Source organism: Lampetra fluviatilis, chromosome 24 (assembly GCF_964198595.1).
Source record: "Lampetra fluviatilis chromosome 24, kcLamFluv1.1, whole genome shotgun sequence".
Lineage (NCBI taxonomy): Eukaryota > Metazoa > Chordata > Hyperoartia > Petromyzontiformes > Petromyzontidae > Lampetra > Lampetra fluviatilis.
The window spans coordinates 13,379,722-13,405,506 of NC_136298.1; the positions used below are offsets into that span (position 1 = coordinate 13,379,722).

General features: G+C 49.2%; 2 protein-coding genes across 14 annotated transcripts in view; one reads left to right on the forward strand and one right to left on the reverse strand.

The window, feature by feature from the left end:
* Positions 1–18,457, forward strand: SLC35A3 (solute carrier family 35 member A3). 7 transcript variants are annotated; one of them, XM_078867814.1, is made up of 8 exons: positions 1,077–1,173; positions 6,802–7,006; positions 7,767–7,921; positions 8,505–8,627; positions 9,147–9,318; positions 9,491–9,609; positions 13,459–13,592; positions 14,349–18,457. In XM_078867814.1, exons 1-8 carry the CDS (start codon positions 1,078–1,080, stop codon positions 14,437–14,439), a joined length of 1,095 nt encoding a protein of 364 aa, XP_078723940.1. In that variant the 5' UTR covers position 1,077; the 3' UTR covers positions 14,440–18,457. The 7 variants fall into 7 exon arrangements, with proteins under 7 accessions (XP_078723942.1, XP_078723941.1, XP_078723937.1 ...); XM_078867817.1 differs by lacking the exon at positions 1,077–1,173; XM_078867816.1 differs by lacking the exons at positions 1,077–1,173; positions 13,459–13,592; positions 14,349–18,457 and adding an exon at positions 1–55 and having other exon boundaries at positions 6,805–7,006; positions 9,491–11,487.
* Positions 18,386–25,785, reverse strand: part of ARMC9 (armadillo repeat containing 9) — a 20,420-nt gene continuing 13,020 nt past the window's right edge. For 4 of the 7 annotated variants that reach the window (XM_078867807.1, XM_078867804.1, XM_078867803.1 and 1 more), the window contains 9 exons: positions 25,005–25,079; positions 24,265–24,355; positions 23,657–23,712; positions 23,079–23,183; positions 22,635–22,750; positions 22,408–22,514; positions 21,655–21,739; positions 20,468–20,655; positions 18,386–19,778 (listed from right to left, as the gene is read on the reverse strand). In XM_078867807.1, coding sequence (XP_078723933.1) covers positions 19,471–19,778; positions 20,468–20,655; positions 21,655–21,739; positions 22,408–22,514; positions 22,635–22,750; positions 23,079–23,183; positions 23,657–23,712; positions 24,265–24,355; positions 25,005–25,079 — 1,131 coding nt within the window. In that variant the 3' untranslated portion in view covers positions 18,386–19,470. Of the gene's footprint in view, positions 19,783–20,467; positions 20,656–21,654; positions 21,740–22,407; positions 22,515–22,634; positions 22,751–23,078; positions 23,184–23,656; positions 23,713–24,264; positions 24,356–25,004; positions 25,080–25,785 lie in introns of all 7 variants that reach the window. The other 3 variants (XM_078867805.1, XM_078867806.1, XM_078867808.1) reach the window with 2 other exon arrangements.

Sequence of the window (25,785 nt, forward strand, 5' to 3'; positions counted from 1 at the left end):
GAGCGCACGGACACGCAGTGGCGAGAGCCGACCTGGGTCCACAGCAACCATAGAGGTGAGGGCGACAGCCTCCACTACAGTCTATACTACAGTCTACAGTCTATACTACAGCCTACAGCCTACAGCCTCCACTACAGTCTACAGTCAATACTACAGTCTACACTACAGTCTACAGCCTCCACTATAGTCTATTCTACAGTCTACACTATAGTCTATACTATAGTCTACAGTCTACACTATAGTCTACAGTCTACACTATAGTCTACAGTCTACACTATAGTCTACAGTCTAGCCTACAGTCTACACTACAGTCTACAGTCAATACTACAGTCTACACTACAGTCTACAGCCTACAGTCTACACTACAGTCTACAGCCTCCACTACAGTCTACACTACAGTTTACAGTCAATACTACAGTCAATACTACAGTCTACACTACAGTCTACAGTCTACACTATAGTCTACAGTCTACACTATAGTCTACAGTCAATACTACAGTCTACAGTCAATTCTACAGTCTAGCCTACAGTCTACAGTCAATGCTACAGCCTCCACTACAGTCTACACTATAGTCAATACTACAATCTACAGTCTACACTACAGTCTACTACAGCCTACAGTCAATACTACAGTCAATACTACAGTCTACTACAGTCTATACTACAGCCTCCACTACAGTCTACAGTCTAGCCTACAGTCAATACTACAGTCAATACTACAGTCTACACTACAGTCTACACTATAGTCTACAGTCTACACTATAGTCTACAGTCAATACTACAGTCAATACTACAGCCTCCACTACAGTCTACACTACAGTCAATACTACAGTCTACAGTCTATACTACAGTCAATACTACCGCCTACAGTCAATACTACAGCCTCCACTACAGTCTACACTACAGTCTACACTACAGTCTACACTACAGTCTACACTACACTACAGTCTACACTACAGTCTATAGTAAAGCTCTAGGGTACAGTACTGTATACAGTATAGCAGGTAGAGGGTATAGGTGATGGCAGCATCTTCATCAGCTTGGCTCGGAGCTTGTGTTTATCGGAGCAGGGTGATGATGGGTGTCTTCATGTGGCCGCCAGGGTCGTTCATTCGTCGGTGGAAGTTTTTGCTTTGGGCTGTCACAGCGAGATCATCGCCAGCCACTACAATTGTGGGTGAATCGGTGTCGTGAGCTTAAGGGAAATTTCTGCTCGTTCACATCTGTTGGATTATTTTCATTACTACTTCGGAAGTTATTTTATCACTGTACTTGGGATGCATTTCGGGTTAGAATTTTCAGATTTATTTTTTTAAAGGACAATTTCATTTTTTCAGGTTTTTGGATAGTTTTTAATCATTCAAGTTAACAAAAGTGATGGGCCATGTGACAAATTTTGGATCAATCTGAAACCATTTTTTATCATATGCTTGGTTCTTTCGATAAAGTCACGTAGATAGAAAATACAATTAAAATTACAGATAATAAAATGAAAAAAGTGAGTTTTTTGCTTTTATTATGTTCAATGAATTGTTTTATTTTATTATCTGTTATTTTATTTTCTGTCCACGTGACATTACCGAAAGAACCAATAACATGAATTTCTACAGTCACGAAAGTTTAGTCATTTTTAAATCATTAAATATTTTGAGATTAATCCGAGAACCGGGGCAACATCCTTCCTCAGCGCCCTGCTAAACGTAATTGACTCGAGACGAACAGGTGCCAGCAGCAGTCTGCTGCCCATGACTCGAGGCGAACAGGTGCCAGCGCAGCAGCAGCAGTCTGCTGCTGCTGCCCATCGCACCTGCAGAGGCAGCACGGGAACTGCGGATCAGAACGAGACGAGATTCCCACCCAGCCAAACCACGAGCTGTCATTGAGCATATTCTTTGGGTTTAATTATGTTTAACTCTATAATAATAATGGTATTAGTACAACTGCTGTGGGCAAGTTGAACTCTACTGAAGCTCATAGTTATATATATTTTACAATGTTCGTGAATGACACAGCTGCTGATGGGACAGCCAATGGGAGCCGAAGGGCGGGGTCTGTACCTGAACACGTGGCAGATGCTCCAGAGGACGCGATATTCACGAGGGAGCTGCTGATCGCGATACGTTCTAAATCGTGTTTCAGGAATCGATGTTTGGTTGTAGGGTCACTTCTCCTTCGTGAAGCTGAGATGTTTGCTGGGTATCACGCGGCCACATTCGCTTCTGCTTCCACGAAGCCAGAGCAAAGGTAGAAATGAGGTCACCAAGAATGGTTTTGGACATGTTGCTAAGTTGTGCCGTTTCAAACCCATTCTTCAATACTGTAACACTTCTTATACCAGGATGGAGATTGCTTTCGAGTTGTAGGTTTTCATTTGTTCAGTGTTATTAAATTTGTATTGCAAAGTGAAAATGCTCAGCATTTCCGCTGTGTTGGGGACGGTGTTACTACTTTTAAGACGTGAACAGCAACACGAGGCCTCCCCGCATCTGATCCGCTGCCTTACCACATCGCTGCGCAGTGCCGCTGAAACTTCGTTTCACGCACACAATTAAGGGCCGCGGTGCCTTTGAGGAATCAAACAACTTGGGGCAGTCTTGATTTGACGCTTTCGTGACTGCAGGGATCCAAACTCTTTGGCTCTTTCGTTAAAGTCACGAAGCTTGACAACTAATAGATCGCGACGTATCGATCGCGACACAAGCAATCGTCATCAGGTGGGACAGCCACAGCAAGAACACACAGCTGAGCAAACGTGAGCTTCGAGGAAGGGAATGTGATATAGGTGCTGCGTGGAGTTTGTGTCGTGGCTTTGTCTGCTCGGCGACAAAGAGCGCCTGACGCGGCGGGGGGCCGTGCCCCGAGTTGGGGGGAGTGCCCCGAGAGGGGGGTGACCGTGCCCCGAGAGGGGGGTGACCGTGCCCCGAGAGGGGGGTGACCGTGCCCCGAGAGGGGGGAGGGGGGTGACCGTGCCCCGAGAGGGGGGAGGGGGGGGCCGTGCCCCGAGTTGGGGGGAGTGCCCCGAGAGGGGGGGGGCGTGGCCCGAGAGGGGGGGGGGTGACCGTGAAGTGACGCCCAGAGCGGGCGGCGCGGAGCGGCGTGGAGTCTGCGGCGTGGAGGTCGCCGCGCGCACTCCTCGGTGCGCGCTCGGCACAATGGGGGGGGACCCGAAGTCGGAGAAGGGTGAGGACAGCAGCAATGGCAAGGAGGTAAATGTGTTGATCCGCTTTGTCGGCTCGACTTCTAGGTGTGAATTCTGTCACCGTAGCGAACACCATGGCGATGTGTTGTGGTTTCCCGCGTGTGATTACGCGTTCAGGTACAATAGAAACCGTCTTAGTTATTAGCCCAAAGCTACAGCGACAAATCCCAACGTGGCGATGAAGGAAGTGTGAAAGTCGTCAACTCGGTAACAAGTAGCAGCGTTCACGTGTGTGTGGTCCGCGCACTGCCACTAATACTGTGCCTGGAAAAATATCACAAAACGAGAACTTCGAGATTGAAAGTCGAGGCGGTTTCCGTGGCGCGCGTGTTGTGGTTTGTCAACTTAATGGCTTTTCATCAGAGACGGAAGTGCAGCACCTCTCGCTGCCGTGTTCTAAACGCGTCGGTGATCGCCCACTAACCATGCCATGTGTGTGTGTGTGCTAAACAGAATGAAAGTCTCAACAGGTATTTACACTCACCCGGTTTTCGGTTCACGTTTTTCATTTGGACGTCTGTGAAAATGAGCTTCATAGCTCACCAGATTCCCCCAGTCCGAATACAGATTCTGATAAAGATTTGAATAAGCGCCGTTAATTTTTTAATATTTTAAAACTGTCATTAATAGTTTTGCCAAATCAATGTGTTCTAGGAAGCCACAATAGTAACACCGAGGCCTTTACGGCAGCACGCAAGGCGAGAACTTGACGTGCGGATTTTGTGGAATTGTTTTGCACTTTTTCTCCTGCTTTAAGGAAACCCAGTTCCTATAGAGGGACATTTTTACGACGGCAGAAGAACTCGGGTAACCTCTGGGCAGTTTGCTTACAGCCGATACTGGTGAGATGAAACCGCTTCCTTAACGTCCATTCATTTAGATCGGCAATATCTCTGGCCTTGTGGATGCCCTTTCTGTTAAGTATAAATGTCAGTCATTGTAATTCAACTGTCAAGTCAACCATTGTGATACAATTATCAAAACTGAACCATAGCAGTTAAACTGTCGAGTGAGCCATTGTTATGAGTCTGACATACATCAATGGGTGCTCTTAAGCTGTGAAAGATGCATAGCGATCCAATCCTTGAGCATGGCAATATGTTCTCGAGCAAAATGGCAATATCGAGGTCTGCTGGCCACGATGAGAGGGCCTAAGGATAGAGTTTGTGTAGTTTTGCCAATCCTTCATTGAAGGGTTGCTAACTATGGTGGTTTACTGCGTGGTCCGTAGTTTGAGTTGCATCACCACAGTTGCACTTCTCTGGCTTGTCTGTATTTCTCCATTAGATGTGTGTACATCGGTGTGTTGATGTTTTGATGCGGTTGGTGGTTACACCAGTGTCTTCGATGAATGTCAAAGCCAGCAGATGTGATATTTGGGTCTCGAATGAGGAGTTTGTTCTGGACGCCCTTGTTGTTCCACTGTTCGCTAGCAGCGTGCTTCTGGATCAGGGTGATATTCTATGATGGTGACAGCGTGTTCCCAGAAGGGGGATCGGGACTTAAATCGGTGGTAAGGTGCATTGTTTAAGTCGTGGTGGATGGGTCGATTATTGTTCGCAAAAAAACGTGTAAACTCATTTGCAGTTTGCGTGTCTCTACGAAATATTGTTGGCAGCATGGCCACTAGAACAGGGAGCCTGGTGATTGGTGTCCGTGTTCTGGTCAGGATGCCCATCGTGTTATCGAATGGTGCAGCTAGTGGCTTTGTGTCGGAGGAGCTCGGGGCCCAGGCTGGAGTGTAGGAGGGGGGGCCCAGGCTGGAGTGTAGGAGGGGGGGCCCAGGCTGGAGTGTAGGAGGGGGGGCCCAGGCTGGAGTGTAGGAGGGGGGGCCCAGGCTGGAGTGTAGGAGGGGGGGCCCAGGCTGGAGTGTAGGAGGGGGGGCCCAGGCTGGAGTGTAGGAGGGGGGGCCCAGGCTGGAGTGTAGGAGGGGGGGCCCAGGCTGGAGTGTAGGAGGGGGGGCCCAGGCTGGAGTGGAGGAGGGGGGGCCCAGGCTGGAGTGGAGGAGGGGGGGCCCATGCTGGAGTGTAGGAGGGGGGGCCCAGGCTGGAGGAGGGGGGAACCAGGCTGGAGTGGAGGAGGGGGGGCCCAGGCTGGAGTGTAGGAGGGGGGGGCCCGGGCTGGAGTGTAGGAGGGGGGGCCCGGGCTGGAGTGTAGGAGGGGGGGCCCGGGCTGGAGTGTAGGAGGGGGGGCCCGGGCTGGAGTGTAGGAGGGGGGGCCCGGGCTGGAGTGTAGGAGGGGGGGCCCGGGCTGGAGTGTAGGAGGGGAGGCCCAGGCTGGAGGAGGGGGGGCCCAGGCTGGAGGAGGGGGGGCCCAGGCTGGAGTGGAGGAGGGGGGGCCCAGGCTGGAGTGGAGGAGGGGGGGCCCAGGCTGGAGTGGAGGAGGGGACTCTGCCACTGAGCAGATCATCAATGAGAGGGCGGCAGGTCGTAGTTTATCCGCCGAGGCGCCCCAAGTCGCAAGTTTCTGTAGCAGGGCGGCTTTTGAATTCGTCTTCTCACAAATCTCTTTTTTTGGGAGCTTGAAGGTGAGGCGCTAATGCGGTAATGCGATGTGTTTCAAGTGATATATGAAATATGCGATTAAGATCAGCGTTTAAGAGTATTGGCAATGTTCTAGAGGTGTATGCCCTGTGCAGCAAGGGCTATGTCATCTACGTGTATGTACTGCCAGATCATGTCCATGGCAGATGACATATATGATGTTAAATAACGACGGTGCTTGTACCAAGCCTTGAGGAAGGCCCTTGTTGATAATTCTCTTGCGTTTTGACTGTTTACAAGTACACAGCTTATTCTGTACGGTATTGGGTGAAATCTGAATATCCGACGATTCGCCCTCATTCATTTTGTCAATCCACTGCTGGATGAAGGCTTAACTGATCTGTGTCCGTCATGGGGGTTCTATGACACTAACACATTTTCTGGTAAAGCTACATCTTGGGAAAGCGTGAACAAGGGCGTGAATTTGGCGTTAACAAATATCAAATGGACGCTGGGGTAAAGGTGCATCATACGGAAAAGACGATCATGCTGGAAGTGGCTGTCTGGTGCCAAAGTTTCTAACACTACACTGTTTCAATAAAGTTACGGAATTTAGTCATGTAATGCTAAAAGTGGTGCTGCAGACAAGAAAGTTGTTTGTGCAGAATCAATAAAGTAATAAAAATGTAGCTGCTACTTTTATGTTCAAGTAGTCGTAGTGCTAAAATTGTCGTCAACTTTACCCACTGCCAATAAAGTTAAATCTGTTCACATACACGCACCGCCAAAGTCCACCTCCGATTAGCATGGTTGGCTACATACGGTGCAAAGAAGTTCAACATACATTCAACGTTCACTTTTAAATAAAGTAGTAAAAAGTGCACACGTGTGTATGGATGTGGTGCATCTGTCGGTCATAAGTCCCAGACCACTAGTACCATGTGGGTATGTCTCGTGACCTTTTCCTGCCAGCGAGCTTTTGACACTTCACGTGATCGCCTCAAAGTGCACCTAGCCTGGCACTCTGGTGACATCACAGCCACCTCGTGGCGAATGGCAGCTGCCGTTGTTGTCCGCGTGCTTACGGCCGATTGCCGCTGTGCCGTGTCGCCGTACCAGCAGCCGGAGAGAGGGGAGGCGATGGTGAACCTGAAGCACCTGTCGCTGGGGGTGCTGGTGCTGCAGACGACGGGGCTGGTGCTCGTCATGCGCTACTCGCGCACGCTGCCGGTCGACGGGCCGCGCTACCTCGCCTCCACGGCCGTCGTGCTCGCGGAGCTGCTCAAGATAGCCACCTGCGTCCTCCTCATCGGCTACGAGCACGGTGGGGTCCTCGCCCGCACGGCCGTCCTTGTCGCCGCCGAAGTGACTGCTGCGCTAAGCCTGATGCCCCGTCAGCTGGCTCGGCTCTTCACCCGTGTTCACGGACAGCCATATACCTGTCCGACGTCCGATTTAGATTCTGCCGTAATCCGAGCAAGCGTATGTTCCGAGTCCCGTTCCCGGTGAGCGAGTCCCCTTGAGCCGAGCCTCCAGAACTAGTGGCTGCTGCTGCTGCTGCCGTTAAGATCGCCGCTCGTGCTGCAGGCGACGAGGCCAGCAGTGGCCCTGCTGGGAGAACGGGAGCAGGGCGGGTGGGGAGCAGAGCAGGAGAGAGAAGCCCTTTGTGTCCGACACGAGATGAATGCTGCAAACAGAATGAGTCGGTGTTGTCCAAGAGAGCTTGTGTATCACGGGAACTGCCAGGGCTGTGTCTCCACTAAGTGGCATCTGTGTTAATTGTGGATGGATGGGCATGGTTGGCAGCATTTATCTTTTGTTCATGTGTTGTGTAACTAACCTGTGTGTTTTCTTTCCAGAGTCATTATTGAATGTGAGTTCCGAGATTCAGAGCTGTAGCCCAGGCATGCTTCACCCTTAATCTGACAGATCACAACAGTTCTTAGAAACTAATAATGTTTGAGCCTGGTTAGTGTGGACACTTTGTGCAGATTCTAGATACAGTGATCGCTGTGCACTGCATACACGGCACAACACGGTGTGCGTGCACTGCGGTGCTGACGTCACGTGGCTGCGCTGTGCAGGCAGCAGCGGGCGCACGGCCTTGTTGGTGCTGCGGGAGGAGATCATCGGGAAGCCCATGGAGACGCTCAAGCTGGCCGTGCCATCCGGCATCTACACACTGCAGAACAACCTCCTGTACGTGGCGCTCTCCAACCTGGACGCCGCCACCTACCAGGTGCCCCTCAGGCCCCCCCCCCCTCAGGCCCCCCTCAGCAGGCCCCCCTCAGGCCCCCCCCTCAGGCCCCACGGTCTCGCGCTCGGTGCGCTCGCACGGCGATGGATGGTGACGCCGGCTTGAGCGGTGCTCGTTGAATAGTAATATTAATAGTTCGAATCATTTAGTAGATTCGATTTTCGCGCCATTGTTGTAGCGCAGGGCCATCGTGAAGGCGCTGTGTTTCACAGATGGATGGAGTTTGCCATTCGGGGGCAATATTACTTCGTGTAATCTCAAATCAGTAATTTGCAGTGTAATTTTTCTAATTTGGGCCATGACACCCGGCACACGATGGCCTTCTCGTTTCGTACGACGTCGGGGGATCTTTAATCTCCACTGTGAAGTGGACTGCAAGGTGTTTGATGCACTCACGGTAATAACCAGGGCGGCCCGCAGATTTGAACCGCCAACCTCTGCAACAAGTGACGAACACACTACCGCAGAGCAGCTGACACCAGCGGGGAGAGGTGCTGCTGCGCGCGCCGTGTGGTGGTGGGATGTTGGCACGTCTTGTGAGTACCGCCTTGCGCGTGGCGAGCAGGTGACGTACCAGCTGAAGATCCTCACCACAGCGCTCTTCTCCGTGTTCATGCTCAACCGGCAGCTGAGCGGCCACAAGTGGCTGTCTCTGCTCATCCTCGTGGTGGGGGTGGCGCTGGTCCAGGTACCGCTCGCAGCACATTGCTTGAGCAGCCAACTGAGCTCATCTGTATGGAACCGCTGGCAATTCCACAAAAACTGAAGAAGAAACACTGCATTGAACGCTTGCATGTTTGATGTTGAGTAAGGTCGTGTGTGTGTTTGTGGTGTGTGGCAGGTGAGAGGTGCGTGGTGGGGTGGCACAGCGGTTAGCACACTACTACACATCCGGTGACCAACTCATGGCCAACATCAGTGACACATCTGAACTCGTCCTGGACCTCTCCTAGGTTGACTCAGCCTTAAATTAATACCTGATGCAGTGTGTAAACATCGGCACTGGGGAGAAAAAGGCGGCCAGACATGGTTCTGGCTACACCACCCCCTCACTTGTTGTGCCGGTACTCATAGGTGCTCGCGAACAGCACTTACCCCAACAGCCTGCGTTGGCTACACACAAGGGGGGGGTCTTTGTTTTCAGTGTGGGAGATAACAGCAAGGAGCTGTCTCGAGATGAGAGCGAAAAGTTTCTCTCTCTTTGCAGTGGCCGAGCGATGCGGCTCCAAGCGGCCACCAGTCGCTGTCCGTGGGTTCGCAGGTCGTGGGGCTCGTCGCGGTGCTCATTGCGTGCGTCTCCAGCGGCTTTGCTGGCGTCTACTTTGAGAAGATCCTCAAGGGCTCTCGCCAGTCCGTGTGGGTGCGCAACATCCAGCTGGGTGAGCACCGTCACCCTGCCGCGTCTCCCTGCCACTGCTGGCACCGATGGTCATATTTAACAGCACTACAGTAGAATAATGCAGGCAGCGACGTTTCGTGTGTGTCATACGTAGCGTGTGTGTCATGTGTGTTCTGTGTGCGTCATGCTTGTGTCTTATGTGTGTCGTGCAGGGCTGTTTGGGACCCTGTTTGGGCTGATTGGCGTAATAGTGTACGATGGGGACAAGGTGTGGCAGCAAGGCTTCCTGCAGGGATACAACAGCATCACGTGGGTCGTGGTCATCCTGCAGGCAAGTCTGCGACCTCCCGCACTGCTGTGTCTCCTGTTTTATTACAATTTTACTCTCGGCGTCATGCCACGAGATGAAGAACGCTTTCAGAACTCTTGCAGTGAGCAGGGCATCACCAGTGTTAGATCAGCCTGTGGAAGGAGATATCACAGAACTACGTTTGAAATATCTTCAAGGAATCTCAAAAGTAGTTTTGTGATCTCTCCTTGTGCAGGACGTTCCCTAATTTGCGGGGTGCACTGCTTTGCAGGACTTACCAATGAACTATTCAGACGTATCCTTGCGGATTGATTCAGCTATAAAAACACATTTGCTGGGCGCATTCCCAAATGCCAAAAACGTCAACTGCCCAGTAACAACCAGCTCACTATCACAGTTGTTAAAGATAAGAGTATAACACGTTTCTTGAATTGAGCAAGGTCATTAAAAGAGTTTGGGGAAAACAGATGGAAGGGAGTTCCGGAGGCTAGCAGTGCGAGGAATGAAGCAGAAAGAAAAGTGTTGCGATCTGCAGTGTGGTGAGTGGGTGATTGGGCGGCTGGGTGATTGGGTGAGTGAATGAGTGAGTAGGTGGGCTACTGGGTGAGTGAGTTGATGTAATAATGAACAGGATATTCTAAAATTCAGCCGTTTAAACAACAATCTTCCTCTAACAACATCCTGTATAACCATTGGATCCGCAGCACTTATGGGCCTGCCATTCCTAGCCGGCTTCTTCACTAAAGATCTAATTCTAGAGGCCCTAAACACCTCCTACACTAATGCCTGAGCCGTAATAGTCACCCTCCTAGCCGTTACATTAACAACCGCCTACAGCTCACGTCTAATTATCACGTCGGCCTCTGGCACGCCACGATACTTCGCCTTAACCCCGACACACAAAAAAAAACTTTATTAAAAACCCCTGAAGCGTCTAGCTTGGGGTAGTATCATTTCAGGATTACTCCTTACAAGCACCCTTCCGCCAATAAAACTTCAAATTTTTACAATACCGTCTTATATCAAAACCATTGCTCTGATTATATTTATCATTAGTTTAGTTATTTCTATTGAGCTAACTAATAAAAAACTTAACCAAACTGTATTCTCCTTTTTTACCCAGCTAGCATTCTACCCCCACATTATTCACCATCTACTATCACGCTTGTATCTAACATGAAGCCAACAATTAATGACACAAACCACAGACCTAGCATGACTTGAAAAAATCGGACCAAAAGGCCTAACCAATAACCAGTTAAAGCCCTCAACAATATTAACAGAGGCCCGCCGCTTAAACTCTGCCACTTTACCCTTGATAGCCTTTGCCCTAGCTTTAATTACGCTTAGTCTCACAGCTCGCAGGGCCCCACGATCCACCCCTCGAACAACCACTAGAACAGAAAATAAACAAACTAACAGAGCCCACCCAGCTAACAAGAATAAACCCAACCTCATAAAAAGTTGTAACCCCTAACCACTCGGCCCCAAAAATCCCCCCAACATAGTCCGCCCCATCACAAGCTACTGACGTATTTAAAAAAAAATTATTGAATTAAATGTACCCAGCGAAACAAATACACAGCACACAAATTACACAAAAACAAAACAACCGACCCCCAAGAACCTCAGAGTAAGGGTCAGCAGCCAAAGCTGCCGAATATACAAAAACTACTATCATGCCCCCCAGATATAACAGCACTAAAACTAATGCTAAAAATGTCCCCCCATGGTACAAAACAACAAAACACCCAGAAACAGCAAGAAACACCAAGCCTAAAGCAGAAAAATAGGGAGAGGGGCTCAAAACGACCACAGCTACCCCCAATAAAAACATTATAAAAAAACATAAAACTAAACTTAACATATGCTCTAAAAAAATGTCACTTTTATACTAGAGCACCTCAACCCACTTCTTCCACCTTCCTCTCACCTATGCCTCTATGGCATAGGTATATATAATAACATAGGTATATTTAATAACATAGGTATATTTAATAACATAGGTATAGGTATATATAATAACATAGGTATAGGTATATATAATAACATAGGTATATATAATAACATAGGTATATATAATAACATAAGTAGCTACTCCTCCAAATACCATTACAACTCGTTGCATTAGCTTATCCCTAGACTAAGGTACTCCTTTTATCATTCTTGGCATACAACTGCTAAGCTCGATTTCCCGAAGGGTACACAAGTATGTTTCACTGAGGACTCGCATCCATCCAGGCATAGGGCATATATGATATACCTTTCCCAGCTTCAATAATCTCTCCTTCCCGTGGTTTCACGACAACCCCCTTACCCCCTTTGACCCTCCAAGTTCATTGCTGCCGTCAACCCCCTCAGGAACCGGCGAACTTTTGGTCATTTTTACCTAAACTAATAGATCTTTGATAGCTTAAATATAAAGCACTGATCTTGTAAACCAGCGAATGAAGATGTCACTTCTTCTTAAAGCAGCATTCTCATTAAGACTTTAACTTAAACCAGCGACTTGATAAACCACCGTTGTAGAATTCAACTATAAGAACCACCCAATCACACTTAATTGTAAATTTAAAATGTTTTAATTGTAATTCATTGCTCAAAGTGCAGGCTCTGCCACACTTCTTATTACGGTGGTGGTTGAACATCGTATGAATGAGACAAAACCATTAGTCTGGTAGACCAAGTCCTCAACATTGGTGGGGGAATCGCTGAGCTAAGTTCACACCAACGGTAACCATGGTAGTAGCAATATAAATAGTGATACAAATGTGACTGACTGCTAATGAGCAAGTGACTGGAGTGAAATTCTTTGGGTCTTTCGGTAAAGTCACTTAGATAGGTTCAAAGAAAATAACAAAAAACTACGACGTTTCGATCGCAACACAAGCGGTCGTCATCAGGAAAAAAGTCAAGATTTGACTGGAGTGAATTAGTTAGTGCTGGATCTTGAATCAACTTGACCCTAATTCCATCAATGCTAATTAAGCGACAGAGCCGATCTCACGTGACGACTGTGCGAGTGAATGTGCCGGCCCAGTGTTCTGGTAGGTGAGACACGTGGCGACCTGCGGCGAGAGACTTGCTGAGCCGGTAGGTTTCCTCCCTCGACAAGGTTGCGTGGCAGCTGGGGTCTCTAGCTCGAGGCTCTCGTCCCCGGCTACTGCAAGACTTTCCGACTGGAGTTTGCTCAGCGATCGAAGCCCAGCCTCGTGCTGAGTGTTTGCCCTTTTGCTCACTTTGCGCCGCTGCGCAAGCACGGCGGCGTGTTTCACGTGCATCAGCATTTGGCGGAGGAGGCGGCGAGTGCGCAGATCCGTGTGCCCAGGGTCAGGGTCAACAATGTCAAGTTACGCGTTTCAACGCACCAGTTGCTTACACATACTCTAGCGACACTCTAGAGCCACATTCCATTCAGAAAGAAACCTGTATTTTACAATGTTATGAAGATGAAACTGTTTTTAAGTAGAGGATTTTACTTTGTATCGGTTATGAACGACATTCCATTGGTCTTCTTCACTCCCATGTGACAGCGTTCCAAGTCACATTGGTTGGTAAACAGCTTCCTGTGAGTGCAGCAGCAAAAGAAGCACAGCAGCAGCTAAAATATGTGCACATGTTCATGGACTATTGTGATCCAGAGTCTTTGTACTCATGAAGTCACCAGCAATTTGGTTTTACAGAAGACAGAACTGCTGCTGTGCTGCCTGGTGGACAGAGCGCAGCATCCCTCCTACTGGAGACTCCAGGTTGCCCGTGCAGTATTCATTGTAGTTTGGACAATGTTCACCAGCTCGCGTTTCACCCATCGTCATTATCATCGCCGCCGCTGGGTGTGTGCTAACGAGCGCCGTGTCGCTGTGCTCCCAGGCCGTGGGAGGGCTCGTGGTGGCGGCCGTCATCAAGTACGCCGACAACATCCTCAAGGGCTTTGCCGCGTCCTTCTCCATCATCCTGTCCTCCTTCATCTCCTACATGTGGCTGCAGGACTTCATTCCGACCAGGTGCTGATGCTGGCTGCGGTGTTCAAAAGACGGGGGTCTTCTGCCCCGTAGCCACTCGGCAGGGACACCGTCACAGCGGCGAGCAGGCCCATCTGCGTGTGGCTTTGTGCGCGGTACACTCTGGGTGCTGCATGTGCCCGTCTGTCTGTGATTGTAAGTGGAGAGCGGTAGGGTTGCCATTAGCACATTGTGCTGTGATCCCGATGACTCGAGTTCGATTGCCACTCACGGCCAATACCAGTCGCGATTATCTCAACCAGTCCTGGGCCTCCCGTAGGTAGACTCAGCCTCAGATGAGTACCTGGTGCAATGTGTAAACATCACCACTAGGGAGACAAAGGTGGGCAGGGGTGGTGCTAGCTACTCACCCCCTCGTGCGCATTGCCGGGTCTTCATGGGTGTGTGCCAACAGCACTTGCACCAACAGTCTGTTAAGGCTATATGGCGGAGCTTTGTTTTTTGTAAATTTATATTCTTGTGTGTGTTTATATGTGTGTGTGTATATTCCTGTGTGGTGTAATTATGTTTTATGTTTGTTGACCCAGGTAAGCCTCACCGAGTCATCCCAATTGAGTCATATCTTGGTATTTTTTTAACATTGGGATGTTTGGCCAGTACCATTTACAGGGTTTTTGTAGCTGTGGGAGGAAACTAGAGAACCCGGAGGGGGAGAGCATACAAACTCCATGCAGAAAGGCTTCCGAGTTGGGAATGGAATTAGACGCTGTGTGTATCCACGCGCGCGTGTCTTTGCAGCGTGTTTTTTGTGGGAGCCACGCTCGTCATCCTGGCCACCTTTCTCTACGGGTATGAGCCCAAGGGGCTGCCGGTCCCCATGAAGATCTGACGACGCCGCTGCCTCCTCCTCCTCGCGCTCGTGGAGGCCTTGGTGAGGTGAACGTCTCTCCCGGCGGCAGGGTACGGGGTCGCGCCGTGGCCTCGCGGGACGGTCCATCGTGACGTGGCGACGTACGCCCACCCGATGGCTCCTCCTGCCGAGCCACGCGGTCCCCAGCCCAGAGCCGACCTTGTGATCGGCGACCGCCGCGCCGGCTGATCGTTCTGTGGCGCGCCAGTGTTGCTGATGTCGGCCCATCAGGTAGTGAAGCAGTGCAGGTGGCTGAGCGGTGCTGGTATTCGTCGTGTACATTTGTGTGTGCGTGCGTGTACATGCGTGCGTGTGCGTGCGTGTGCACGTGCGTGTGTGTACGCGTGCGTGCGTGTACGCGTGCGTGTATGCGTGCATGTGTATTTATAAGCGATTCGCGTTCAAAACTTTTGGTGACCGGGGTCATTGAGATGTCGCGCCACTGTAATAGCCGGAGTATCTCGCAGCCAAATCTTAACACAGCATCGTTCTGTAAAATTATATTTTTATTATTGCACATCATTCATTGTGTTTAATATCCCATTCCCAACATATTCTCAATTCCAAGAGTTGGCATACATCCTGTGTACTTGTGTGTTTGTATGTGTAATCATGAGCGATACTATAAGTTCATGCCCCTGCACCTCTACAGACGTACAAAGACAAAGATCCCCCATATAGCCTTTAACAAACTCTTGGGACAAGTGCTGTTCGTGTCAAGGAGCATAAACCATCACGCGGACTCCGGTCATCCTCGCAGCGGCTTTTGGCTCACCATCGAACAAAGACGGTCACTGCATCGCGTGGCGCTTTCAGATGCGCTTCTGCGGCCGTATGGAACGCTCTTCCTTCCGATATTAGGAAGCCACTGGAGCTATCCACTTTCAAATCTTGATTGAAAATAATTTCTTTAGAACTGCTTTTTGTGTTTAGTTTGTTGTCCTTCTCCTGCACCTCCAATTAACACGGTTGGCTCCATGTGGTGCGAAAGAAGTTCAATAAATAAACAGAGTGAGCTCTATGCAGGCCAGCATGGCACACGAGGGGGAGGGTGGCCAGCACTACACCCATCAGCCTTTTCTCCCGAGTGGCGATGTTTACCCAACGCACCAGGTACTCGTTTGAGACCGGGTTCGGAGCGCACCGTTACCCACAAACACACGCACTGACACGCACGCACACGCAGAGTGAGAGCCTCGTTTGGCCAGGCCCAGGACCCAGTCCGCACCGACCACATGTTCCGTTCACAGCTGCACACCGAGCCATGCCGGGAATTACCAAAGCGCAATGTATCTGCTGTAAAGTGGATGTTAAAGACCACGTGAGATCATAGTTTAGCAAGAGTATGCCATTGTGTTCTGATGACGTCCCCAAATCCAAAGTGTGATAACTTGCACAACTTGTAAAAGAAAAGTTCACAATAATTGGCATTACAAAGCCAGTTCGCCAATCTCCATGCAATAGTGACGAATTTTTGTGGGCTCCTCGTGTCTAAGATATACAAGTCTGGGCCTCTCCTAAGTCAGCTTAGCCAAAAAATGTGTTGCTTGCACGTGATCAGTGCGATGGAGAATGGTGCTTGTCAGCTGCGGAGCTGGATGTGCATTTGTGCAATAGCGATCTTCCTCCCCGCACCTCGGCCGGGCAACCCGGTGGCTCTCGGCGAAACCCTAAAGCGCCTACGGGTCCCACAGCCGTGTCAAGCGGAAGTTACAGCTGTGACGTCGCAAGAACATGGGCACAAAGTTACCGTCAGAGTTGATGTGGCAGAATTAACGATAATTCGAGAGTAAATCACAAAATGTGAACAATGGGGACTGTGGTTGAGACCACGGACTTGGGTCGAGAAGAAGAAACGTTGAGATGTGAAGTGAATGCAGTCTATCGGAAGTGGGTTCGCAGTTTTCGTGTTTATGCCACAGTGATATCAATGTTCCGATGCTTTATACAATCGTGGTCATGCACCAGTATGTGTAAACATGTTTAGGTCATACGTGTTATTGACACAAAGTGTGCGTGTGTTGTTCTCCCAGCATCGTCAAGGCATTGTGAGAAGTGTGGCCTACCGGAAAATACCGGCGCGGTTCGCCCACTGGACATTGTCCCTGTGCGTGTGTTTAACCCATGGTGTGTCGTGAAGGAATACGTCCTGAGGCCCATGTCACACGTGTTTCTAATCCATGAACTAATGCAGTAAATGCACATTGCAGTGTAAATCGGCTTCCAGCTGTGTCCTCCATCCAGCCAGTGGTGATTGGATTCTACACATTTATTGCACTGGCTTCCGAGTCTTCCCACAGCGTTTGGTAAAAACAAAAATGCTCATATCCGTGTGCGGGCAACGCTCCAGCTGTTATCCGTGACCACGTGCTGTGCGACCGCCGGCTGTAGCTGTGGGAGCTGTGGGAGCGGTGACGTGAGGCGACGCCGAGGGGTCCTCGGGGAGATTCCGCCACAGCGGGCAGCCGGGGTCGCATCGCCGCGCTGACCCCAGCGAGCGTGGTGGTGGGGGGGGGGGTGAACTCCTGTTCTCAGCGGCGCTGAGCCAGGAGTGCGATATTAATGCTCTACGTAGTGGAAGTTACAACCAGAGTGCAAGTTCAGATTACCCCTGTGTCACTCACACCTGCTCAGGAAAGGTTTCGGATATCTTCAGTTTTGGTGAACCGAGCTCATTTCAGTGTTTGGGCACCCTGGCTCGTGTGCTACTTACGCCTGCTAATACAGGAACAATGGAAATAATTGCGAATTATCTTTCCAACAGTTTAATAGCCTTAGTGCACTGGTTTTGTCATGAATTGCCATAACAGGAATATGTGTTTACAGTAGCAGTGGTTTAAAGGTGCATTCCCCTGTCAGCCCCTCTGCCTGTGTGGACGTTACGGGCTGATGGATACCGAGTCTGTGCTGATGTGTTGGGCTGATGCTCACCCTGTGTGGGTGAGATGGACAGAGGGTCTTGTGTGGCTGGGCATGGCCTGTGAAGTGTGCCTTACATTAGTTTTATACACACGCTACTTTGGAACCTTGCTACATTTAAAGGGGTTGGTGTTGAATCGTGGGCCTGATCTAAATTCTGTGTTTCAGTGCGTGTGTAATTGAGATGGGAGGTCTTGTGTGATCTCATGCCGCAGTACCATACACCAGATGCTCAACGTTACTCATCCCATGGCAGACAACGCCCTGTATGAACGTAAAAGTGATTCCGTGCTCAAATGAGCATTGGGACGGTATGCATCTCCAATTTAGAGCCCCGAGCCAGAGGTACTTTCCTATGACGGGGGCGAGTCCATGCATATTACAACCACTGATGACTTAATCAGTGGTTTTATTTTATTGACCCCAGCATGATGATGGGCCAAAACAACCCCCAAATCAGGATTTGAACTCCAAACCTTTTGATCGTGAGCCCCCTCTCCTGTTGAGCCACACGGCTGCATTACGAATGTAGAGTTTCCATAAAACAATTACTATCATAATCTATATTAGTGCTTTCAATTTGCTAAATATTGTTTACATTTAAAAAAGTCTCCTGTGCAGAGGGCTTCTGCCATGTGACCATCCCAACTGTAAGTCACAGTGGGTCAGCAGGGGTTGTGCGAAGCACTGGTGTGTCGTGTTGCTGGTGAATTGCTATAATCATGCAGCCTCTGTTGTACGACCGAGAACAATGATGGGTTGCGAACACGTGTTTTGTAAAATTGTAAAAAAAATTGAGATGAGTGTAGTATAAAACTGGTTGGTGGGTATTTTAAAGTGCATAATTTAAGACTACGGATGCTCGAATAAGGCTTGAATGGGTGTAAATGAGGTTCTTTTGTGTTTCATTGGAAAATATATTGTTAAAAAATAAACTTGATCTATCTTCATACAGAAAACCGTGAAGGAAATATATTTATTGTGAGCGGTTCACTCTACCACTGGAGTTAACCAGCCGGTCCATTAAACGTGAATTTAAAAAAATTAACAATGTTCCCCTGAGGCCACGACAGGTAGGGGGAGTGGAGTAGGCCCACGAGGGGAGTGGAGTAGGCCCACGTGGGGCCTGCACAGCCCCTGGGCTATTCCTGGGAAGGCCCAGCAACTATCAAGAGTGGTGACGACAGCTTGGGAATGCTTCATCCAGCAGTGGATTGATCAAGGTGACCACAATGCATGAGGCAGTTGGAACCAATCCAGAATTTGGCCACGTCAAGATAGGATGCGTGTCTGGTGAGACCACGCCTGGGTCACCGCTCACCTCCCACCCACTCGGGCCCCACCTCTTCCCCTATCGCCTGTCCCCATTGCAGTAAGCTATTGGATTTACCATAAACTTGCTTATCTACATTAGAGTTCTCAATGTAATTGAGTCAACTTTTATTGCAGCAACCAAAAATAAATATATTTTTTAGATATCAAACGTATAACAATACAGCACTTGGGAATCACGAAACAAAACAGTGCAAAGGACAGACCAAGTCACGCTCGGGCAGATGGAAGTCAGCTTCCTTCTCTTGCAGCAGTTTAGTTGAGCTCAAACACACTTCATTGCCTCCCTCTGATTACAGCAACACACCTGTAGATAACATCGAGTTTAAATCTGATTGGTTGTTCCTGTGATGTCACGACACATTTAAGAATCCGGGTCCGGTGGCGTGGTTATTCTGACTTGGTGGATTCCATCCTGAACATGCTTGACGCAGTTTCAAGCGAAACCTCATCTCTAATCGCTACATTTGGTTGAGAATTATTCTTCAGCTCACCGGCGAGTCAAAACAATCGGCGTATTAAGACACTAGCACACGTTGCAATTTAATTTGACTGTCAGGTGGTGAAGGGTTTCACAAATTTGGCCAGATTATTTACATGGGGTAATCAAATGAGAATCGTACCTGCATTGTTAGTGTCATACAGGGTATACTCAGGTATTTCGAGATGTCTCTACATGAAGGATGTGTACAGAAGTAGGGGTGTAATGATTAACTCCCACCTGAGATTCCATGAACTGTTACAAGACGGGGCCTCGACTCAATTCAGGAATATATTCTCAATTGGACCATCGTGTTTGTCGGTTCTACGGTTTTGTTTGCTCCAATAACCGAAACGTAACACCAAACTATTTACAGAACAGGAAAAGCGTTGATTCTTATACACGTGATTCAATGTGTGGAACATGAGCGTTGAGTATCGAATTTGGAAAGTTAAACCCGCACGAGAGCGTCTGCTGTCAGTGCGCTGGGTGAGGTAGCTCTGTAATAACTGGGGGTTTAGGGGCAGGGACACAGAAGCCCGAGGTCTTGACTTGTTTCTAAACTCCTTATTTATTGGATGACCAGCTGCCTGTGGACAATACAAACGATAAAACGCATTGAAACATTTCAAAATCCCAGTGAAGATAACACGTGAGCAAGAGACTGAGCGCACTGCTCCGGCACAAGGACGTGACACACGGCACTTGGCGCGGAGAGCACACGCAGAGTGCCGGGCCCGGCCACACAAGAAGTTGTCGTACGAGAGGCATGCTGCTGTTGCGTGGCAGTCCAATAGATATTTTGATTTCTAAGAATCAAACTTTAGCCAAATTAAGTGAAAACACCATACCACGTTTATTTTTATACATCAGTTTGCCAGGCTGATCATTCACTCACAACACTTTAGAACCCAGTTTAATCAATATTTATTACTCTTGTTTACTCTCAAGCCTTTCAGGAGGGTTCCTGGCAAGTTTCCACAGAAAGGGGTAAAGTTGCTAATTGAAAACTCAACTAAGTTTGCAGGTAATTTTTCAGCAATGGGACGTTTGGCCAATTCCAGCTTCATTGTTATTTTTTAGCTAAGGAATAAACCGGAGAACCCCGAGGAAATCCATACAGAACACGAGGAGAACATACAAACTTCACAAGGCGCACGAGTCAAGAATTAAACACAGGCCCTTCTTACCGAGGGACAAGCGTTCCCACTGCGCGCCACCCTGCTGCGAGTGGCCGCCCAGATTCACAACGAGCCACACGCCGCCTCCACTCACCGTGCTTGCTGCTGCTGCTGCCGCCGCCGCCGCCGGAGCTGGGCCGGCCCTGCTGGGGTCCGGCCCGGGAGAAGCGCGGAGCGAGGCTGGGGGGCGGGGTTTTGAGGCGGAGCGCCTGGGCGGCCGACGACTCGGGCGTGCGAGGGATGCGCGGGCGGCTCCCGAACGCCACCTTCACGTCTCGCACGCTGCCCGGCGCACAGGCGGCACAGGCGGCACAGGCGGCACAGGCGGCGAGGCGTTCACACAGCAATGAATGTCAGCGTCGCGGTAGAGGAATATTGTCCTTAAATATGGAAATGAGAACACGGCATTGCCACGTGCAACACGATCACTGCCAGGGCTGCCCAAAAGGGATAGCAAGAGCAGGAATTTTACCTGGGGCCTCGTACAAAAGAGGACCCCCCACAATGGCCCTGTGGAAAATGACACCGCATACATTTTTAAAAATATAAACACTAAAAATGACCAACCTATTGTACATTTTTCACATGCATTTGATTAAATAATCAAACAATACTTATTTCTGTTCACAACTATTCAAGATGAAGATGTTACGTATTATTTATTTAACCCTTACCTAGGAAAACCTCCCCGAGCCTCAAGACCCTTTCAGGAGCATTTCTGCTCGCAATATTGGGACTGAGTATTATTGCACATGGGAAGAAACCAGAGCACCCGGACAAAACTGCTGACACTAAAGTTATATTACCAACCGACTTACTGGACAGCCCAATAAGGAAGGTACCCAACTGCTACTGCCCGTGTGTTACACACACAATCTCTGTATGATCCACCAACCCTGCCTCCAAATTTCTCATCGGGTTTCTTTCAACTGCCACATCCCAGCCACGAGTGGCCCCAGTGCGAGCCACGTTTACCCACTTGACGCTCTGAGACTGCGTCACCACCAGAGGGCAGGAGGACTCCGAGTGTACGGCGCACGGTGGTGGTGGTGGTCGTGGTAGCGCACACGATAACAACATTTAGGATTGATGACAAGCGCCTCGCTCTCAATATACATCGAAAGTAATTACACGCATTTAGGTTGACATCGATAAATCTAAAACCCACAAATTGAAACCTGCCAAGGGGAATGAATGCTGTATCATCTGTGAGTCATTGTGTTGCCTGTGCTCCAGCAAGCTGCACCAAACACTCAGCAGGCAGGAGGCTGCACAGCTGACCTGCCTGACGCGACCTGCACCTCCGAGTCAGCGGTGTGGGAAGGAGGCTCTCTCAGCGAGCGCGGAGATGCTTCTGCCCCTCCGTCTGTGTGGAAAAAAGAGCGCAGTCTGGCTCAATATACTGCATCCAAACACAAGAAGCAAGTCAAGGCCAAGAGATTTCCTGCTCAAATGAGAGCTGCTCATTGCTTGTTTACAGTCTCTGAGCCAGTGGTGGAAATCCCTCATTCCTATGGCGGCAGCAAGCATCCACTCTTACTACTTCCCCACAATAATGGTACTCATTATACGACGCCGAAGGGATGATGGGCCGAGTCAAACCCCCAACCAGAAATTGAACCAGTAACCTTCCCATTGTGAGCATGTCGCTCTACGACAAACCCACCTGGTCAGTTCATATAAAATGTCATTAAAATATATGAAGCATTTTACAACTCCATTTCAAGACTGTACAGGACAAGACTGGGCAGAGAGGTTGAGGAAAGGTTAAGGAATAAGGATTTATATGGCACTTGCTTACATGCCCCAGCATGTCAATGCCCCAGCACATCAGATCTCATCTCAATCATTCTAATGCCCAGCTGTAGTTATTTTCCCTTTTTAGGTTAGTGGGCCCCCTGATGACAACCGTGTCTGTGTGGCACAAGGTTCCACAGCACCAGCCAAAACGTTGGCGTTATTCCACCAGGAAGGTTCATATTCGCACTTTGTTAGGTGACCCAGGTGTGAATGTATTCGTAGTTTGAGCCTTACCGGCCGGAGAGGCGGAGCTGGGCCGGCTGCCCGAGCGGGTGGGAGGGCGCGAGCTGACGTCAGAGTGCGCGGTTACCGATCCACCACCCTCCCACAAATTAACCGGCCTAATGACACAAAGACAAATATCCCCCATAGAGCCTTAACAGACTGTAATGGGCAAGGACTTTTAGCGAGCACCTATAAAGGCCAGCATGGCAGGAGGGTATTACGTGGCGAGCACGTACACGGTGAGTGCCGAGCGATGAGTGCTGGGCGTCACGGGTCTCTGGAGCGGCTCGTTCATACTCTGGCTCACAATGGCCGGGTTCCGGCGCCGATGCTGTAGAGTGTTGGTCATGATCTGTACACACAGGCGACACACATTTCCTCTGTATACACAAACACACATCTCCTTTACACACACTGACACAGACACACCATGTTCAGACAATAATTTATGTGTCTGAATTTATAATCACTTAAAATGTATAAAGTTACTAAATGTGTGTGAACATTTATTCATTATTAGAGAAGCAGAGAGGTGCATTCTGGGAATTACACTGAAACAGAAAGAGGAAAGCATGGATGAGGGTGTCAATGCAGATTAGAGGCATCTTTGTATTGACTGTGAAGACAAGTAAGTGGGCTTGGTCAGGACGCAGCGATAGAAGAGATGGCGCAGCACGTACCCCGAGGTACTCCGCACTCAGCAGCTTCTCCCCGGTGAGCTCTCCTGGCTGCGGCCTCAGCACCTCCGCTTTGTCCAAGTCCAGCTCCATGCCATCCTGCTCCTCCTGGACATCATGGCACAAAGACAAAACCCCCCCGTGTAGTCTCCACGGCCTGTTGGGGAAGTTGCTGTTAGCACCTTTGAAGGCCGGCGCGGCACACAAGAGGGTGGTGCGGCCAACACCACGCCAGCCATCTTTGTCTCCCCAGTGCTGATGCTTCACAACCCACGAGGTACTAATTTAAGACTAAGTGGACCTAGTGGAGGCCCACAAATTATTCAAATGTTCGTGTCTGTGGGTCGGGGGCAGGAATAAAACTGGTCGCCAGGTTCGTTGCACAGTTCTCTTCGACCTCAGTCACGCTTGGGTCTAAGAGAACGATACATTAAACTGTGATAAGAGTTTAACACAATATCACCAGGTCTAAAATCAATTCCTGCCACTCGAACACAAGTGGCAATTCTGAAACAGGTGGCAAAGCTAGTGGAATGGCTCATGAGTGGCAGGGCAGAAGGGCGCGTTGCCGAGAGGGTCACCTCATCCTCCTCCTCTTGTTCTTCATCATCGGACTCCACTCCTTCATCCGGAGAATCTGTAAAAACACTCAGCTGTGTAAAATACAGGACACAACTGTAGTGCATCATTTCGGAAACTCACACATTGCTGTGAACTAACTAGGGGTCTAAGTCCAGAAAATGGTCATGAGATTTGTCACAAGTCCAGCAGGCTGTGATTGTAGCAGGATCCGAAACGTCGCAAGTGAGAAGTAACACTGCAGGGTAAGCGCAACACATCAACAGATGCTGCAACTGCTGCTGCGCTGCCATTGAGGAAGCAGCTTGGCTCACTTCCCCAGCCGCACACAGCAGCATGACTTGTGCAGCATGCAGAGATCCTAGCATCATGCTCATCCCCACAGCACATACAGAATTTATGGGCGGCGGCGGTAGCAGCAGCATCAACAAAAAATAGACGAAATTTGGCAACATTTTTGTCAAGTAATGGCAACTCCTGTTGTCCAATTATAAAACTTTTCAGCCAATTCTGGTGTTAAGAATGAATTACAAAACGCATGTGTGTTCTAAATCTAACGAAACCGTTTCCTGAATGGGTAGGACATGTGTTCGCGTTCGAGTGAGCTTACCCGAGTTGAGCTGCTTTATAATGAACTCAATTTGTCTGTTTGTCTCCACGTTGCCTTCCTTCACGAAACAGCTGAGGATCTCTTCCATGCCCTGAGGGAGAGAGCCATAGTGCAGCGTCGACGGTACGCATCCTGCGTAATTCACAACGCAGCTCTCGATGGACAACCACTGATATAAACATGTCCACAGAGAGGTGTACATCATACGCCAGAAGCACTACATCAGGGGATACTGCATCGAATATGAAGCTACTGGCTTGGAGCGTACATGTCCACTGACACAGACTCAGACACACAAACTAACCCAGCCAGCACTCCCCCCACCTACATTGGCAATCGTATGCATGTGTTGTCTACTTTGTTATGTTGAGTATGTGTTAGGTGACTGCCACACCAACAGCAGCCCAATCATTTCCTCTCTACCTAGGGTTGCCACCTTTTCCGCAGACTAATCTGGGACATATTTCTCAGTCAGCCTCGAACAATCAAAACTGTGCAATCTACTCTGATAAAGTTCATCACAATACCGGTACCAGATCTGAGTACAAATGAATTCCTGCCACACGAACACAGATACCATTCCCAGACTCTGCAGGCCACATCTGGACAGGTGTCAACTGTCTGAAACTGCTATTTTCTTATTTGATCAGCCACCAAAACCGTGCCCTCGGCCTCTGTATGTGCACGGGTGATGTCTCTGGCCTTGCTCGGTCGTCCTATTGACCAATGATGCTCCTTACCATGGCCTTGGCTTCCTCGCGTATCGAGGACAGGGCCAAGATGCTGTAGAGGGCACCGTTCACGTAAGGACGAATCTGGAACACACGCCCCCCGATTCCATGACCACACGCTCAGCCTCACCATCCCCATAGGAAAGTCAACCAGCAATGTTAAAAGCACAGAACTTACTTGGCAATCACTAAGCTTTAAGTACAACTGCACGCGGTTGCGTTAAATTGTAATTCAATTTCGTAGCATCGTATCTCCTGATTGAACATGCACATTTTCACAGCCAACGTCTCTAATATGTAATGGATTTATTGGGTGACGCCACATACTGATCTGGCCACATTTGTGGTGAGAGACCCTGAAGTACGAGTTCGTCATAGCCAACAGCTACATGTGATTGTGAGAATCGTTCTTAAACTCACCAGGGGAGTTGCAAACAATAACAATTGGAGCTTTCGATTTAAAGCTTTCGTGACTGCAGGGATTCATCTTCTTGGTTCTTTCGGTAAAGTCACGTAGAAGGGAAATAATAAAATAATACAAATAAAACATAATAAAATAAAATTCTCACGACGTTTTCGGCCACAATGCAAGCAGCCGTCCTCAGGTGAAGAACAGGGCTGTCAGAAAGACTTTCCGACAGCAATTGGATCGTTGTTAAACGCTCGTTAACTGCGTGACAATTACATTTGTTTGGCTGTGTCAGGTGGTGTAAGGTCTTTCAATACAAATTTAGTCAAATCATTAGGTAGCTTAACGCTCACATCAATTATGAATCGTATCTCCAGATGT